Source organism: Tyto alba, unplaced genomic scaffold (genome assembly GCF_018691265.1).
Source record: "Tyto alba isolate M040663 unplaced genomic scaffold, T.alba_DEE_v4.0 Super-Scaffold_39, whole genome shotgun sequence".
NCBI classification, from domain to species: Eukaryota; Metazoa; Chordata; class Aves; order Strigiformes; family Tytonidae; genus Tyto; species Tyto alba.
The window spans coordinates 11,754,507-11,773,148 of record NW_024881314.1 but is presented as its reverse complement, the minus strand read 5'-3'; the positions used below and the strand labels follow the sequence as shown (position 1 = coordinate 11,773,148).

The 18,642-nt window shown below is 52.7% G+C and overlaps 1 protein-coding gene across 1 annotated transcript in view; it reads left to right on the top strand.

Moving 5' to 3' along the window:
• Positions 1–18,642, top strand: part of NTN1 (netrin 1) — a 107,473-nt gene that overhangs the window by 36,901 nt on the left and 51,930 nt on the right. The window contains exon 2 of the mRNA XM_032992114.2: positions 16,966–17,154. Coding sequence (XP_032848005.2) covers positions 16,966–17,154 — 189 coding nt within the window. The remainder of the gene's footprint in view (positions 1–16,965; positions 17,155–18,642) is intronic.

Below are 18,642 nucleotides of genomic sequence, written 5' to 3'. Positions count from 1 at the left end.
AGCCCCTGGCTGGCTTGGGGTGCCGCAGTCTCAGGGCCGGTGGGTCTGGGTCCTGAGACAATCTCTGCTGTCCAGCCGTGCAGGGCTGCAAATTTGAAAATTGGGCTGTAACAGCTGCGAATGTGTGATGCCCAGCAAGGAGCCTGTTAACCAGGAGCACTCGCGAGGCTGCTGGGGCTGAGCAAGTCTGGCTGCTTCAGGGGCATGGCAGATTTTTTACTTAGCCAAGGGCAGGACCATGTGTGCCACCGTGGGAGGTGGCTGTGAGATACATCATCTCACACATCCCCAGCTGGCCACGTCACCATTACATGGTGCTTCCTCTTGAAGTCAGGAATGGAAGTGGAAGACAACCCCAAAACGGTCACTTCCCGGGTCAGACCTGGGTTTAGATGCTGGTCTGTATCTGCACTAGTACATATAAACTGTCACCGGGTAGCCTTGGGCGGCAAGTGGCAGAGCTTGCTGCATGGTGGGGGACACGTCCACCCTCAAGAGTGGCACTGGAGGGCTTCAGACTCCCCTTCCCCTTGTCGTCCTACCATAAACTGTCTTTGATCTGCATGGTTCATCAGCAAGACATCTGGGAGGTCTCTCCCGCTGCTCATGCCACCCCATCGCCCACACCAGAAACACTCCTTGGCCCAAACTGCTCACAGGGGTTTTGTCACAAAGAACAAGCAGGGCTGTCCTCATGGATGGAGACTTTGGGGAAAAAGGGAGCAGCTGAAGTTAGAAATGCTGGAGAAATCACTGGCACAGCAGCACCACAGCCCCAGTGCTTGGGGTCTGCTCCCAAGGCACTCAGCATCCTCAGCCCCCCGCAAAGCCAAGGCAGTTCCCATCTGCCAGGATCAGGCCTTTCACTAACTGTGTATTGTTATGGAAAGCCTCTTGCCGGGCCCTGTGAAGTCATTCAGACTCGTTTTGTGGCCATGCTGGAATGCACTAACCAGGAGTTGTTTTGAGGTCAGAAAGGAATAAGTCTTTTGCAGACAATTGATGTTGTTATAAAAACATCCACGAGAGAGAGGAGGGGGGGAGGGAGGTCCTCTTTCCTGTTTGGGAAATAGTTTCTCACTGCATCCATCAAGCAAAAGAATTCTGTATGAAAAATTAATTTAAAAAAAAGTTTCTGGGGCACACGCGTCTGAAAATGAACCACAGCAGGATCAGAGGTTTGGCTCAAGAGCAACATCCAAGACTGAAAAGCAGAGGCCAGATTAAAATACAGGCCTCCTCACTCCCAGCCGGTTGCCGTAACTGGAGGAAATGCAGTTTCCTTAAAAGAAATGCAATCTCCTCTCTGCAACACTCGGGCAAAATTCATGAACTTCAGCTGAAGCCTGAAGCAGGTCTCCCACTGAGACACTCGGTCTAAGACTGGTGCAGCAGCTGGGACTGCAGGAAAGTGGGGATCGCTTCAAAAAAAAGGAAGAAAAAGCTCCCCCAAGATAAAGGGATTAGGCCTGTCACCCTGCCCTCCACATCATTAATCTTCCAGCTCAGGACAAGTGGCTTTTCCAACCCCGTCCCGCAGCAGTACGATGTTACCCCAGGTGTGACCCGAGAAGCAGCCGCGCCGCGTGGCACGGTCACACTGCAGCCACCCTCTCGCCATGAGAGCTCAGCCTGGCTTCCCACAGCATGAGCACGACGTGGTCCCTGGCACAGGGCTGGCCTGGACCGACCTTCCCTGAGTTTCCAGACACAATGCGGGGTCATACATCCAGAGACCCTTCCCACAAAACAGTTGTGATGGAGAAGAGAATGGAGGGAGGGCAGTGCGAACACGAGCTGAGAAGTGCCTCTGACTGTTAGAATTAAGCTATAGGCATGACTTCAGGGTATTTTTAAACGGGAGTATGTTAATGGCTGGCTCCAGAATTTATGGGGACATGGTTCAATTCCTGCCTGTGCACAGGCTGCCTCATGTCCATGTAAGCACCCTCCTTGCTGTCACTGCAGGGATGGTCATGGACCAGGCTCGGATCCAGGATAGAATGAAGCCTTCTCTCGAGCTGGTGGGATGAGCAATTTTAGGGCTAACGTGGCCCATCCCTTGGCTCAAACGGCACAAGCCCATCTCAGAGCATCCTCTTTGCCATCACCAGTGTCACTGCTCAGTCCTGTGGTTTCCCAGGGATGTCTACACATCTGCAGCCCTCGTTTGAAATGATCCAGGTCTGCAGACTGTGCCAAGGGCAGTCTGAGCTGTGGAGCTAATTGCCCATGATAAGCTAATTAAAGGGTTCTGATAAAATCTGCCAGGCAGGCAAAGGAGTGTGTGGCCCTGGTATCCCCGAGGACAGGGGAGAAGGCAGGCGGCTTCTGGGACACCCAGGGCTTCATTAGATCCCCTGTGTTGACCCCACTCCGCCTCCCCTGCTCTCAAGAGGTTGTCAACACCTTTGTTTGGGCCTGGGCTGTCTAGTTGCCTTCGCTCAGTCCCTTCTCTGCCCTTGGGGTGTTTTTTGGCAGTGACCCTGGGGTTATGGATGTGAGAGCTGGATGCTGGTAGGGGCTCCATAGTGATAGACCGGTGGAGAACAGAGAGCTTGGAAAATGCAGGTAATGTGGTGTTAGGAAAGCGGGGAGCCCAGCATCATTCTCCTCCCACCAGGGAACCCACCCCTGAGCACATCCATTCCTCAAGTCTTAGCTAAAATGAAAAGCAAAGAGTTTTCACAGCTGAAAACAGCCTTTGCTACCCTGAAGCACGTGCAGCTTTATGTGTTTGGGAGTTCATGTCAAGCTCATCTCCTAAAACCTGCCCAGTTGCCTTGAATGCTGTCACGTCTGGGGATTAACCATCTTCTTCAAACAGTTCTGGTCTTTCCTGGCCCCCCTGCCTGGGTGAAAGGAGCAACAAGGGCCAGGGTGGCCAAGGCAGTGGCACGCATGGGATGTTTACCCCAGCAGAAAAGCTGAGAAATCCCTGTGTTTGACTAGCTTTGATCTGGATTAAATCCCTCAAAGAGAAACAGAGGAACAGTGCTGTGTGTTTTGACTTTACACCATCAAAGTTTGTCCTAAGAGACCCTTAAAAGCAGGCAGGTAGCTGCAGGCTCTGGACTGGGCAGTGAAGCGCTGCTGCATTTCCAGGTGCATCGTCCTTGCCCGAGGGGGGCTGTAGGGCCAGATTTGGTGGCTTTGCTTCAGGATGGAGTACATACACGTCTGCCTGCTTCATCCTTGGTGATGCTGGGTCACTGGGATCACTCCCAGCTCCACTCCACCCCAGAGCTGTGCTGAGCTGGGCAGAGCCAGGAGCTGAGAGTCCTCTGTGGTTGTCTTCTGGTGCTGGCAGAGTGTGTCCATACCCACCCATTCCCTTTGTCCCGCACCACCAAGCATTTTTGCCATCCGTGCCCTCAGGACTATGCTCGAGCACTGGTTTAAGGTAGAGGACACTTAGTTTGAAGCCTCTGCCCTACATTGCCCAATAGGTCCCGAGACCCCAAAGATACTTGTATTTCCATCTCATCAGTTCTTTCTATAAGGAGCCTAACACTGCTCTGACCCCCACACTGTAACCTTTCCAGGCCTTGGTTTTGTCATTTATAAAAGTGGATAATAGCTGCTTGTGAGGATGAGCACATGCAGACCACGAGGCTCCTTGAGATGTTGGCATCTAAGGAGCATCAGTTCTGCTGAATGATCAGGTAATATCCCATCACTTACCACAGCCCAGACCCATCTCTGAGGTGAGCTTTCAGCCAGTGCAGACTATCACTGGTGAGCTGTGAAGCAGGTGAAAGGAAAAATAACCTATCCCATGGCAAGCAGAGGGAAAGTGAGAAGGTGAAATACTGCGTTCCAGATGGACATGTGTGTGGGACACCAGAGCTGACAGCTGTTCCCTTGCAGAGGGTGGGATGTGACCTTCTAATGTTCACAGGTGCTGGGGTCTGGAAGTTGAACGTTACAGTGCAGGAGGCTCCCGTTCACATGTGGGATCACAGTGCTGCCTTCTGCAGAGACCCCTGCCACGGGCAGAGGATGCTGTGCTCATCCGTGTCAGCCACCCACCCTCCCCAATCTGCTCGAGCTCAGGCAGCAATCAACATTTTTGCCCAGAGCCTGTTACAGAAAACCATTAACAGTAGCACTGCTCCCCTGATAAGGCGGGATAAGCCTGTCAGCTTTTGATAAAGCCCCAATCTCCAGGAAAACAAAATACACCAGTGCCTTTCAGGAGAGTCCCCAGCTCATCCAGCCTGGCCGGGGAGCACCGAGCAGAAAGCTGCCATCCCGCAGCGGCAGGGGTAGCAGGGCAGACAAGCTTGTCCCAACACCTCCATGAAATATTTTCATGTCCTTGCCAGTGATAACGCTGATTGGGAGGTCAGGCACATAAGCCGGACTTTTCCTTCTTTCTCAGATCCCCTGATAATGTCCCTGTGATAAGATAACTCTGTTTGCCCGGGCTCAGCCCTGGCCACAAAGGAGAGCTTTGTCCACAGCCCCGAAGGTGTGAATACTGCTGAGCAAACACAGACATCTCCAGCTCTCCACACCTGCATGGCGTTTCAAACACCAGCCCGGAGCCGGCACGGGGTCTGGGTTAACGTGGGGTGGATGGTGGGTGCTCACCCCATGCACTGCTGGGATTCCTGTTCCTGACCGTGTGGCTGCAGCAGTAGCTCAGGTTTGGGGAGACTTGGAAGCAGAATTCAAATCCATCTCTGTTGAGGTCTCCCAGCTAGAGTTGAATTTTTGTAACTTGTGTAACATCTTTCTGCAGATGCACAGACAATTCTGGCTCCTGTTACCCAGAGCTCTCAGCCTTTCCCACAACAAAATCCTCCCGGGGTTCCTCTGAGGCATGTGCCTGCTTCCAGAAGGGGAAACTGAGGCATGGCAGTGTTAGGCAGCTTGGCCAGGATTACACTGGTCTCAGTAAGAGAACCATGGCAGGACCTTCTCTGCATCTGGTGGAGTTGGTTCATGTGCCAGAGTGCAGGGAAGGGGATGTTGCAGCTGTGTTTGTCACCAGCTGTGATGGGCCAGCAAAGTGTTTGCCCATCCACCGGCACAATGTGCCTTGGGAGAGGCAGTGGTGGGCAGGAGTGGGCTTGGAAGAGGGGAGAATTGACTCTGCTGGTTTCCCCAGCATCGACAGCTACTGAATTTAGGGGTGTTTGTAGAGCAGGAACAAGGGCAAAACGGAGGGACCAAATGCATGTGCCAGTGATTAGCTTCCCACCTTCCTCCAGCCATGCACGGGGGGCGGGGGGGGCGGTGTGTGTGTGTGAATGAATGGCCCTTGTTTTCATAGTCCCTGTAGGACAATTGAACGGGGCTTAATTTGCAGCAATCTACTGCATTTTATTAGCATAACAGGGAGGCAATGTGTTGATCCCTAGACCCAGGCTCCTGGGATGATGTTTACCATGTACATATCTGCCTCACCAGAGCACTTTGCAGATTTCCAGGGGCTTGTGTCCTTTTTAGGGTTGTTTGCTTGTCAACAAAACCAGCCAAAAAGTGATTAGGGAACCTCATTGCCAGGAAAACAGAGACCCACCATGCAGGGAAAATCAAGACTTATTTTGGACCAGTGGTGCTTGATCTCTGCTTCTGAAGACAGTGGTTCTTCACTGCACAGCAGCTGATGCAAGAAACCAGTCCTACAAAGCACTCACCTATTTTGAAATGCATTAATTAATATAACAGAGTTGGCAAATATTTTTTATAAATGGATGACTCAATCTCAGCTCTGGCAGCGTAGAGTGGCTCAAGGCTTTGGTCTCTTATCTGGACCTGTGTGTCCTTTTCGACCCAGCCAGGGCTTTGAAGTTGGGATGGCACAAGCGGAGATGGGTTTTCCTGCCCCTCCTGGTCTGGCCTCCAGGCTGGGAAGGAGCGCTGTGCTGGGGAGCATCTCCTCACCAGGGAAAGAGCTATCGAGCAAAAGTGGCCAAGTCCAAGCTGCACTGCACGGAGAGGGGACAGCCTGCACGACCAGCCTCTCCGCGGCAGCACAGATGCTCGGCCCCGCTTCGCCGGGTGGAAATGAATGCACTGAGCTGCCAAGTGCTCCCCTGAGCCAGCTCGGCCTCGGAGAGAAACCAAAACTCTTCCCAAGAGCCGTCATCTGTCAAGCTTGTGTTACTGTCTGGCACGTCAAGTGGCCAAGCTGAGGTTTGCAATTCATGGGGAAGGGGAGGAGGCCGCAGCCAGCGCTCCCAAAGCCACCCCGTGCTCCATCTCCCAGCGTGAGGCAAGGGCTGGAGCAGCATCTGCAGGCACAGGCATCTCCCAAACAAGCCCACAATGTGGACAAAATGGTGGGGACCAGCCCTTTGGAGAGTCCCTCTTCCTGAGGCTTTTGCCCGTGCTGTAACCCAGCAGCTCTGCAGGTCACTCGTGGGAGCTGCCTGCAGGTTAGCATCCTTTCCCAGATCTGAAAAGGATGCTGTTTTCTGGGCAGGGGTCCCCTTTTCCTTGCTGGCACAAGGTGTAGGGGGGTCTGTAAATACACAGATGCAGCCCCTGGCACTGCCTGGGGTGATGAGGTGATGCAATCCTGGCAGAGAGGAGGGAAGGCAACGCCAGACCAATGACAGGGGGGAAGGACAAAAGGGTCATTCAAAGGAGCAAGTGGTGCTGACTCGGCCTCCAAAGGGAAATCCTGCAAAAGCTGGTCTTTGGAGAGGTGTTTCTGGTACAGCAGCACAGGGACTGTCACCTCGGAGGGGATGCCACTGATTTTGGGGGGAGATGACCTGCCACGGGTTATGTACAGCTTCGTGACAAGCTCTGGCTGCAGCCCGTAGCTCCCAGCCGCAGGGACCCTTTGGTAGCAGGTCTGGCTGGGGCCAGTTTAACAGTTCCCCTGGCCCGGCTCCAGACAAGATTGGGAAATGATCTAGGGTTAAAAAAACATAACACGTTCCTGAACACGCTTTGTTTATTTTTAAACTAGAGCCCAGCACAGCCCGACCTCACAGGCGGTTGAATTAGCACAACTGGAGAGGCAGTGACTGGGCACATGAGTGGCATCATTTTAAGCTGGGTCTGCCCTGGAGGAATCACAGCCTGAGCTAGTTTAAAACCGCTTTGCATTGCTTTCATTTCCTGGCTCGTTGGGGCAGTGATGGAAGCAGAGCTAAGGCTGTTTGTATCCCTGGTCCCTTTAGGCTGAGCAGTTTTAATGCAGATTTTAAAATCTTTTGACTCTTTGCTGGGTTGGTTGCATTATCAGGGCTTTTGCATTTTGAGTAACCTTCGCTCTGAATGTGCAAATTCTTTCAATATCTGTTTCTGCTATGACATTAACCCTCAGGTGGCTGATATACTCTTGCATCAGAAATGTAGGAAAACTTACAGGAAGATGTCTTGGGCTGGGGCAGTGGTGGCCTGTGTACTGGGTGTGCTGGCTCCTGCCCCTTGGGCTGGGTCTCGAGGCTTGCAGCGCTCAGATCCCTGTCACCACGTGCCCTCCTTTTTGAGCTGCGGGGCTCTGGGTTGACAGAAACACAGAAGTATTGATGACACCAAGCACTTGGGGACTGGGATGCTGATTCTGGCACCTTGAAAAGCATCTGCTCAACCTGCAGCAGCTCATAACTGCCCGTTGTAGTTTAGCAGACTGGACAGGTAGGAGGCAAGCACCATGGTGTGGGGTAGAGAGAGGAGAAAGGTCTCCTTGCAAAGAACCACAACCCCTGCAGCAGTCAGGGGAAAGCTGCTGCTGCTGAGATCTGTACCAGATCTGTACCAGATAAGAGGGAAACCACAAGGCCAGAGCCTAACTGGATAAATTGTTCCAACTGGATTCCCCTTGGACTCTAAATAAACATCAACACTTAATGAGCACCTCGGAGCTCAGCTCGGGTGGGCAGAGCAGAGGCTGGTGGCTGTATGATTTCTCTGCTAATTCATAGTTTGTCAGATGAACTCTCCCGTTAGCTCCTGCCTTTGGATGGCATCTGGATGAATTATGGGATTCAAACAATCAATTTCAAAGTATTTAGAACCTCAAGAGGCTGGATATGGATGATGCAATTAAATAAAGAAAGCTGATGACAGCCTGGTGTCATCTCCCAGATTGAAATAAAGAGTTCACTTCTTGACTTTTCCTTTCTCAACAAAAATATTTAATTAAGCTCTTTCCAGGCTAAAGCTTATCCACAAACTTCCTGCATAATACCTGATTTGCAGAGAAAATCTAATGGCCAAATCCCACAGCTACTGAAGAAAAGGGAGCTCTTGCTAGATCATCTAAAATGAGCCTGTGAGCACTGTCGCTTCACTGGCCGTGCTTGGGACCCGAATGTGCGTGCAACGTGCTGTGCTGGCAGTTTCAGTGCAGGACAGGAGCCTGACACACGATCTGTGTCCTCCCCAGCCACAGATCAGCCCCCGCATGAGGCCCACCTGGAGTTCTCATCCCACCCCTCAGAGATGATTCCTCCAGTCCTTGTTGAGGCAGACTCCTGATGTAGACTACGAGGTTGAAACCCTCATCTTCAGACAGCTTTTAGAGGTGCTCTAGATGGGAAGAAGTCTTCCACTCCAGTCTCTGTGGAAGAGCAGCCCACGTCCCCTCCCAGCACACTGGCTGGAGGAAGCAAGGGCAATTTGCAGCCCATTTCCAGGCACTGTGTACAACCCTGTGTGCTGCACCAGGGCTAGGCTTGCTTTGTGATTTGCATCCTGTATTGAGCAAGACTGCTTTTGTCTTGGGATAAAATGCCTTGGGTGAGAGGCTGCCACAAATCTCTATGTTTCAATGCAACAAAACAGGCCCACAGGTTTTCCATCCATCCTCATCGCCTGTAGAGAGACAGCTGCCTGGTGGCTTTGAAGGAGCCATCAAAGATCCCTGGAGATGTCCCCCAGGGTTCAAGGCAGGAGTACACAAATCAGTGGGACCTCAATGACTGTGAGCAGCTGTTTGCCACGTGTGTGCCGGCTAGCAACGGGGAGATCTCCACTGCTCAGAGATTGTTAAAATCTGGCTCATAATCTTGAGCATCTCAGAGCTGTAAATCTCCCAGGAATAAGTCTCACCCTTGCTCCTCTGATGCTTCCTGCGGGGCCAGAAATGCCATGTGGACAGCCAGGAAATACCTAGTGAGATTTCAGTGCTCCAGTCCAGTCTGGAACTAATAAATGTGGAAACAGTTATGAAAATATCTCCCTCTCTGAAATTAATAAAAACATATATCAGACCACAGTCAGACAGGTTCACGTCACAGGTTAAGTCACGAGTAGTGTCTGTTGCTGTTGGGACCAGCTCCCACGGCTTGGGGGGCTTGTGGGACGGACAGACAGCCGCTGTGCCCAGTTTGCAGCAGCTGCCGGGTGCTCTCCAAAGGGATCTTCTGTTACTGGGAAGAGCTTTGGTCTCACAGCACTGGAGAAAATTTGATAATTGTGAGTGTCAACAAAGTAACCCTCAGTAGCTGATCTGATGGGACTTGTTCTTTCCTCTTTTGGGTTTGATCTCTGAGCAGCTCTGGACTTTCTCCCTGTATCTGTTCTCAAAGCCACATGCCAGAGACCACATACTTGTCGTTGGCTTTGCCAAGCTGTGGGCTGTCCAGTTTTTGACGGCCAGTATTTGAGCTGGCTACAGGTGCCGATGGACAACTGGCTTACCGTGGTTTCCCCCTGCTGCCTGCTGGGATGAGGGCAATCCCCAGAACACATTCATGGGTTGAATCCGCCAAGCTCTGCTGTTTAGCATTTGCTTCTCCTACCCATTCCCCGGGATCTGCTGAAAGTTCTCCCCTCCTGCTGACAGGCCTGCCGGTGACCGTCGCTGTTGGGGAGGTCTGATGTGCGGCGGTGAATCTCGTACCAAAGGCAGGAGGGAGCAATGCGGGTTGGCACTGCTGCGCTCAGCACCCGAGAATCCACCAGCAGGACAAACATCTACCGCTCTTTCTCTGCAGGCGTAGTTTTGAGCTTGGTTTGGCCAGTGAAAACAAAATCTTCACGGAATTTCGCTGAAAAACTCCACCAAGTTCGACTGAGTATGTCCCCCAATTTTCAGTTACTTAGAAATTCAGCCGAGCTTGAGCAGTTCTTCTTAGACACAGCAAAGGACACATCCCTACCAGGGAGCAATGTTTTTCTTTTTAAGCCTTGGCTTCAAATATAAGGGCAATAGCTTTTCTTTAAGGAAAGAAATCCCCAAATTTGTTAGCATTGGCACAACATGATATTTTTCACTAGCCTTGTTTCTCATTAGCAGTTGAATCACTTTAGCAGGAACTATTCCAGAAATATTCAGCCTGAGTCAGACACCCAGTCTCAAACATTTCAGTCCAGTGAGTGTGGCATTTTTTTATGTAAGAGAAAATGAGGGTCTTATCATTGGAAATCTCAGGCAGGCATAAATGCTGCCGTTACCAACATGAACTTCAGTATTACAGAGTGCTGTTGTACATTGCAGAACCAGCGTTGACAGGGGGACACCTCCAGGGCTTCCCAGTCCCTGGGGCACGTAGGCGTTTGGGAACTGGGCAAAGTGGGAATTGAAGGGCACTTGGAGTGTGCAGCATCCCCAGGGAGGTTCTGGGTCACTCTGATGCCATTTTGTTTACAACTTTTTCTGCAAAATTGCCATGCCTCAAGCTTTTCGTGCATGGAAAAGACTTCTGCTCCCCAACCCCTTTTTGTGCCACTGGGAAGATTTTCTCAGCATGTTTCTCCACAGAACCCCTCTCTTTTGCTTCACTTACATTTACAGTTTGTTTTTTCCTCGCTCTTGAGGGTGTTTCTTGTGGGTGGAGAGGGGCAAGAAGGATTTGGCCTCATGGGGAGCAGGTCACAGTGCGAGGGGCTGCCCAAAAAGCCTTCAGCCCTAGCAGTGGGGAGTCTCTGGGATGTCGTGGTAAGGATGGGGATTTACTTCCCCACCACCAGTGCACGCTTGCTTTTGCTGCAAGCCAGGTTTGTGGCTCCAGTTTCACGGGCGATGCCAGCCATAGCTGCATATTTTTGTGGTGTGTCCACACACTTTTCTCTGTCTTTTTGCTCTGACTGTCAGGAAAACCTGGGGCCTGGTGCAGACCCTCTGTCTCACCCTCACAGCCACAACAGCCCAATGGATTTCCCCCTTTGGTGGATTAGCTCGAGCAAACCAAACCAATTTCCGATCCTCCTCCTTACTCAGACTTAACAGCGCACGCAGATGAATTTTTCCCGAGCAAAAGTTTTTGTTTAGTGTTGGCCAACCGGGGCTGTGGTGGGTGGCAGCGAGCCACACGGGAGGGCGCGGGGCTGTCTGCCCTGCAAGCCGAGCTGGATCCGGCCGCTCGGTCCCTCCCGGGGCCACGTGCCGTGGCTGGACTCTGCAGGACTTCCCTGCTGCCACGGCTGCTGTTCGGCCACGCTTTGCCATTTTGCTGCAGCAAACATGGACAGAAACCCCCTCCCCGGGTCAGGCAGTGCCCGTGCCCCCCAGGGGACATCCCTGCAGGGCCACCCCCCACCCTGGGCTCACGCAGCCTGCGCAGGGCTCCGATGGGATGCAGCGGAGTGGGAGCTCGTCCCGCAGCTTCCAGCTGCTCCAAACCCTCAAACCAGCCAGCAGCAGCCCTGAAGGGACGAGGTGCTATAGGGGACCAGGGCCACCCTCCCGCTGTCTCCATAAGGGCTTTCTCTTTACCTCCCAGTCCAGCAAGCAGACAGGTCTCTGCTGGTTCTGGCTGCTCCATCTCCATTGTCCCACCTCTTTGATTTAAGGGTGGCTCTTTCCTTGACAGTTATGGCCCTCAAAAATAATGCCCCTGAAGAAATCTCCAGGGGTCCCCTGGGAGCAAAGCCCCTCCCCAGATGGGCACAGGCTGGCTGCCCTTCTCAGCAGCCAGGACGATGCATGCGAGGCTTGCTCCTGCAGAAGAGAAATAATAACTCGGGCTGAGCTAGCAGTTTTCTGTCCAAAAAAAAAAAAAAAACCAAAAAAACTTATCTGGGAAAGGGACAATTTTAAGGAGAATGAGACTATTCATAAATTCAAGTAAAATTTAGAGATTACTTTCAGCCCCTGGCTTCTTCTATCCTCCTCTTTCCCTTCTCCCCTCCCCCGAATTATTGTTTGCAAAAATTAAAACAAAATGTTTTGGGGTTTTTGTTTGTTTAAAAAGCAATTTGCATTTTTAAAATTGCCAAAATATAAGTTTTGGAAGGGTGGGGTCTTTTGAAAGGGCAGCATTGTCATTGCTGAATGAAAACCATGGAGAGGAATGTGTCCCGGGAGACGCGGGGCATTGGGACGTGGGGCCCGGGGGACACAGCGGCAGCACAAAAGACCACAACCACAGCCCCCACCGCGCAGCTCCAGCCTGCGCCTCCATTCGTGTACCTCCTTTAGTTCTCCCAAAAGGAAAATCCTGCCCGCCTTGACCTTCTTCGACAGATTCATTTGACCAAGTCACTGTTTTTAACGCGGAGATGCTTCTGCTGTAGTTTCTTCACCTGGCTCCAAACCGCAGCTTTCCTCTTTTCCACTCCAACCTTCTTCAGGTTTCTGAACATCTGTGTTTAAGTGAGATACGGTTATTCATATGGGAGCCTGGCGCCCAGGTAAAGACTGTTCGATGAAGCTCTGTACATCTGGGTGCAATAAAGTCAGTGAACAAAAGGCTTGTGAGGTCCTTGGCAAAATAAGAGAAAGAAGAGAGCAGGAGACATCAGCATTGAGCTTAGTTGAGAAAACAGAGCCAAAAGCTTTCATCGGAGAGGTCTCAGTACCTGGCACATGTTTTGCCCATAGCTGAGTCTGCGCTGGGTCTGCAGCTCATGCAGGGATGTCTTCACTACCATGTGAAAAGCAAAGCGTGAGGAGCATAGGTGATGCCAGTGTTGGGAGGTGATTTTTATTACAGCCAGCGAAAGCATTCATAGAAAGAAAAGATGGGTTGCTAAAGAGCCACTTACTGTGGCAGGGAAATTCAAACCAAGAAGCACTGGCTGGAAATTAAAGCCAGGCCGATTCATGTTAGGAACGACGCAAAATGCTTTAGCACAGCAGGGGATTAACCGTTGGGCTGAGGGAGAGGGTGGGCGGGAGCCGCGTTTCGTTTCCCGAGCGCCTCCGTCCAGGGAAAATGTGGCCGGGCGAGCCGCACGCCCTGCCTGCGGCACCCACGGACCGCGCACAGACTTGGAGCTGGGATCCAAAAGCATCATGACCCCGCTGCTGGGTCCCTGTTGGTCCTAACATCTGGCTCCCACCAAGAGCAGCGTGCCCAGGCACTGCCACAGCTTCTCCGGGCCCCCACTGCCGGTTTTCTCTGAGGCTGTAGCACCAGCGTGATGGATCCCATCGCGACGTGTCCCAGCCTCATCCCCAGCAAGGCCTTTGACGCCTAGATGGGTCATTTATTGCATTGCCCTGATTATTCTGTCCCTATATGCTACTGTCAGGAAAAAAATAGGATGGTTATTTTCCTTCAGTCAGACCGAGCCTCTCCAAATGGGCATCTGCAAACACATGGGGCTACAGATGGAGGTGCCAGCTAGCCCTGGCTGGTGGCCAGCAGTGCACAGCACTGGCCACTCAGGAACCAGGCAATCAGGGTGAGCACAGGAGACAGTAATCTCAATTAAAACCACTCCCCGAGTCATTTTGGCCCCTTCTTGCTGCACAAACAGGTGGGTCAGGAGAGGGTGCATGATGGAACATCACCCGTGTGCATGGGGTTGGGAGGCAGTCGGTGCCCAGCGGATGTCTTCAGTGCCCTGGGAGTGCAGGTGGAAGCAGGGGACAGAGCCAAGGCTAAGCTGATGGAGCCAAAAAAGCTGGGACGTTGTGCTGGAGGGTTGGCCGTCGCTCCCTGGCTGCTTGTGTGGACCTTGAAGGGAGGCCAAGAGCAGGGACACTGGGCATGGAGAGGGGCTTGACCAGCCCACACCTTCTCCCAGCTCACTCAGTCCCTCCTGGGAGGGTTTACACCCCAAGATATAAAATCATAATGCCCCATCTTTAGGTTGTTTGCTCTGGATGAGGACAGGGACGGCTGTTTTGAGGAGCTCCTTGCAGCTCCTTGTGAGTTTTTGCTTCTTCCCTTCCCCAGACACAGGATTTTCCCATCCCTGGAAGATCAGTGTAAAATTGATCCTGGAATCAGGGCTGTGAGCAGCTCTGCACACTCCACTTATTCCTTCACATTCCCGCACAGCTCTGCCCTGGTGGGACCAGCAGAAATATTTGCAAGGATCTTGAGAAAATCCCAGGAGTTCTGCTTTCCTGGCTTTGCAAAAACATTTCTGCTTATCAAGCAATCCAAAGAAATGCGAAGATTTTCACTCTCTCTTCGGGTGGGCTCAGCTTTGAATTTTAAAAAGGGATTTGTCAATGCAATCTTGCAAAATACTTGAGTACCAAGTCCAGCTCTCCTAGAATACAAGTTTTAGGAGGAGGTGAGCTTTCATGCTCTTTGAAAAACACACATTTCTGCCAGATTCAAGGAAGAACTAGGTCTTTTAGGGCCATGTCACCCCCCTGGAGAAAAGTCTCCTCAAGTTGGTCAACAGGAACTAAATCCTGTGGTTTGTAGCACCAAGGGCAGGGCTGCTAGTGAGTCTCAAGGCTTTGAACGATGAAGACGTGCCTGCATGGTCACGGGCTACAGCAGGGATCACAGACCCTCAGAATGAGGGATTTAAATCTTTTTTTTCCCTCTGCTTGAGCTGAGTCCTGAGGCCGTGCTGTTGATACAGGTGTTGCCTTGGTGGTTAGCTGGAGCAGAGGACATCCTTCGTGTTGCAGCCCCGGTGCACCTCTCAGCCCACCCATGCCTGGGGGAAGGCCCTGCCCTGAGCGGGGGGAACCAGCTCTCAGCCCTGTGCCTCCCGCACGCCCAGGTACAAGGGTTTAATCTCAGCATCCTCTCTGTAAAACAAGGATTGGGACTTGAAAAATGCTACCTCCTTCCCAAAAGCTTCGCTCCTGCTTTCTGCGGGGCAAGAATCACCTCTAACCCCCTGTTTGTACAGCGCGGACCGCGGCGGAGCCATCGAAGTGGCAGGGGCTGCTCGGCCCACCGCGAGAAAAGGAGGATCCCATAGCTGAGCTGGGGTGCTTCCAGCAAAGCACAAAGTGCTCTTCCCGAGGTCAAGATGGAAAGGGAAAAATCTACAAGGGCAGACACAGAAAGCGCCCCGTGCGTGCTCCCGCGCTTCTTTTAGATGCAAACAGGCTGTTTAAGTGCTCTTGCAGCATATGCAAATGTTTCTGTGGGACCAGCCAGATCTAAAAAGCAGCAATTCCCTCTGCATGCAGGAGCTGTGTCTCTGGTCTCCTTGATGGTTGTCTCCTGTTTTGGGAGATGACAAATGCGCCCGCAGGCTGGTGGGCTCATCTAAGAAGAGGCAAACCACAGTTCAAAGTTGTGGCCCCGCTCGGTGTCAGGAATCTCACTTTCTCACGGCTGGCAAACCGCTCTCGGGCCGCTCTTCTCACCATTAGCATGTTGGTGGCTGCTTCTCCTGCTCTGCCAGCGTTTGGTGGGGACGTGAGGTTGGGCCTCACCATGTCAGCCAGAAGAATTTAGATTTCAAAGTACAGAGAGAGCAGTCTCTATCCTGCTGGTCGGACGTGTCCGGAGGATTTTACTCTCCCCTTTGCTTTCATGTCATGAGTTAGCTGGGGATTGTTCCTGATAAATAATCCGGAACTGCACTGTAATTTTCTGGACTGAAATTTGATAATTAAGCAAATATAGCATGTCTTTGTCTTGGGTAAGCACCATAAGGTAAACAGGAAGGAATGAGGGATTAAGACATCTCTGCTCTAAAGGAAGGTGACAAGCCCAGAGCCGTGACACCTTCGTGCCGAGCCGAGAGGCCCAGCTGTGGGTTGGCATTGCACAGATGCATTGTTCGGGGGTGAAGAGCAAATAAAAGCAAAGGGAAAAGAAAACAAGCTGTAAAATTCTCGGCAAAGCACAGAGCCCCAGCAACTGCCTCTTGATGTTCCCGTGACAGCTCTGGGGAGAGGCAGGCGAGGGGTCGAGCGTTTGAAGTCCTTAAGTTGTCCTTTGCAAAGGCCCCCTGTTAAAATAGTCCCTGTGTTGACATTAGGCTGCATATGGTGGAGAAATCGGACATCTCCCGGCAGGTTCAGTCACAGCACATGCAATCAAATCAGGGGGGCACTTTTTGGCGTTTGGCTAACTGGGCGTCAGGCTGGCCCAGCCCCAGTGCCAGGGTGAGAGGCGTGGAGGCAGAGGTGAGGTTTTATCGGCGTGTTCAGGGCTACGGACGTGTAACAGAGCCTTGAGCTATGAGTACCAAGCACAGAAACGAACGACGGGGAAGGATGTAGCTAGGAAGGTCTTGAGATGATATTTGGAGCTCAGACAGACGTGTGTGTCAAGCCTGGTGAGAGTGGGCATACTGAGGGTGATGTTGGAACCCCCCCTGTCCCCCGGGGGCACACAGAGGGGCCTCCCGGAGTGTTGGGGGGGGGTTTTGCAGCAGTTCGGGGGGGGCTTTGTAGCGTGATAGGAAACAGCACAGCGCGGGAGCAGATGAGAAGGGAGACGAGCAGCGTTCACACAGGACAAAGCGATTGCGACGAGGCTGGAGGAGCAGCCGGGGGGTTGTGAGCTGCCATTGCCTGAACCGCGGACGGGCAGCCCTGCCTGCACCCAGCTTCTAACTCCCAGTCAGAGTGGGGAGCGGCAAAAAAGGCGCGTTTGTTGCAAGTCACGCCGGTGAAACGACGTGTGGGTGACCTCAGCTTCCCCCCCCCCCCCCAAAAAAGCTAGACTCACCACGTAGCACTGGTCAAGGAGGGACGTGGGTTAGCAGGTGGATTCCCAGAGCTGGAGGTGCCACCAGAGCACCCCACCCTGTGACACCCCCCCTATGCGGTGGGGGTCCCCAGGCAGGACCTCGAGGGTGCCCAGCCCCACGCACACGGGCCCCCCCCGGGGGCTCGGCACCTCCGTGGCCGGGCGCAGATGCTGACAGTCTCCGCTCTTGGGACTCTTGCAGCCTGCAACTGCAACCTGCACGCCCGGCGGTGCCGCTTCAACATGGAGCTCTACAAGCTGTCGGGACGCAAGAGCGGCGGCGTCTGCCTCAACTGCCGGCACAACACCGCGGGCCGGCACTGCCACTACTGCAAGGAGGGCTTCTACCGGGACCTCAGCAAGCCCATCTCCCACCGCAAGGCCTGCAAAGGTACCGGGCCAGGGGTGGGACGGCCGGGACCACACAGCTCCTTCTCCTCTGACCCCTTCCCGCCTCTTCTGCTTCCACAGCTCTTGCTCTCGCCAAACTCCTCCCCGCTCCTCCCTCTCCCCAGCCAAGCCCTTGAAATGATTTTTCTTGCCCGCACCGTTCCCTGCTGTCACCTCTCGCTGGTCTGTCTCCCAGTGAGGACAAGGCCATGGAAATAGAAGTCCTCGGTGCTGAGGATAACTTTAAATTGGTTCAGTTTTTATCACTTACAAATCTTGCTTCATCTGCTCCAATAGCCACAGCTAACTCGGTCATCACATAAGTAAGGGCAGTGTTGCCCAAAATCCCAGGTACAGGGTTAGATGTAGTTTCTGTAATTCAGCCCCCTCCAAATGTCTCCTGCTCCCACCCTCCAGCATCACCCCCAGCGCTGCTCGGGGCACAGGCAGCGCTTAACCCACGCACAAAACATTTCACTCCTCTGGATGAGGGGAGAACAGTAAAACGAGAAACAATTTTATTTTGAGCTCAACAGACAGAGTATTTTGAGGTTTCCTCTTCTGCAGTGGATGTGAAGGCGAGCGGGGCTTCAGCTGGGGTGGGAGCAGCAATCAGAGCGAATCCTGCAAATGAGCTTTTTTAACTCTCAGCTATCTGGCGGAAGAGACATAAATCCTGAACCTGAGACTCAGCTAAAGGAATCAATCAAACATTCAAAAGCCAGATTAGAATATGCTGGGGTTTCCCACAGAAAGCTTCAGCTCTTTTCTCTCTCAAGACTCGTTTCAACAAGAAACGGAAAGCTTTTTGGCCCACGCTGGGTATTTTTGGCTGGAAAGCTTTGGGTCTTCAGCGTTTTCAATTTTTTAATGAAAACGCTTCTTCATGTGTTTTTTTTTTTTTTTTTTTTTTCCACTGAAAACAGACACTCTTTGCCAAAGCAGAAAAATAAATAGCATCTTTAGACAGCCCTACCCCCCCCTTTTTTCACCTTGTAAAAACTATTTCAACGAGACATTTTCAACCCGCCCTGCACCGAGGCTGCTAACAGGCTACAGCTTCAGCCGACACACGGGTTCGTGGGATGTGAACCCAGCCCGTGGCTCTGGCAGGGAGAGGAGTTGTCGTTTTGGGGTCCGGGGAGCCAGAAGGCGGGGGTGCAGGGGGGCTGAGCCGCTTCCACGCCAGCCCCAACACCCAGCATCCCGGCCGGACGCCCGCTCCGGCAGCGAGCTGCCTGCCGCGCGTGGCCGCGCCTTGCCCCCCGGTCCCGAGCGGATATGTGTCATAATAAAGTTCATATTTCTGCTTTCATGGCCGGGTCGCAGCTGAAGTAACAGCGCGTTAGGTTGAAGCAAACAAAGGGAAATTGTGAAGGCGTGGGCTCTCCTTGAGCGGGGCCGGGCATCCATCACCCCCGGGCAGCGGCATGCTCGCAGAGGCGTCTGCTGATGCCCAGAGCCTGATTCTCATTTACCTTCCTGCTCC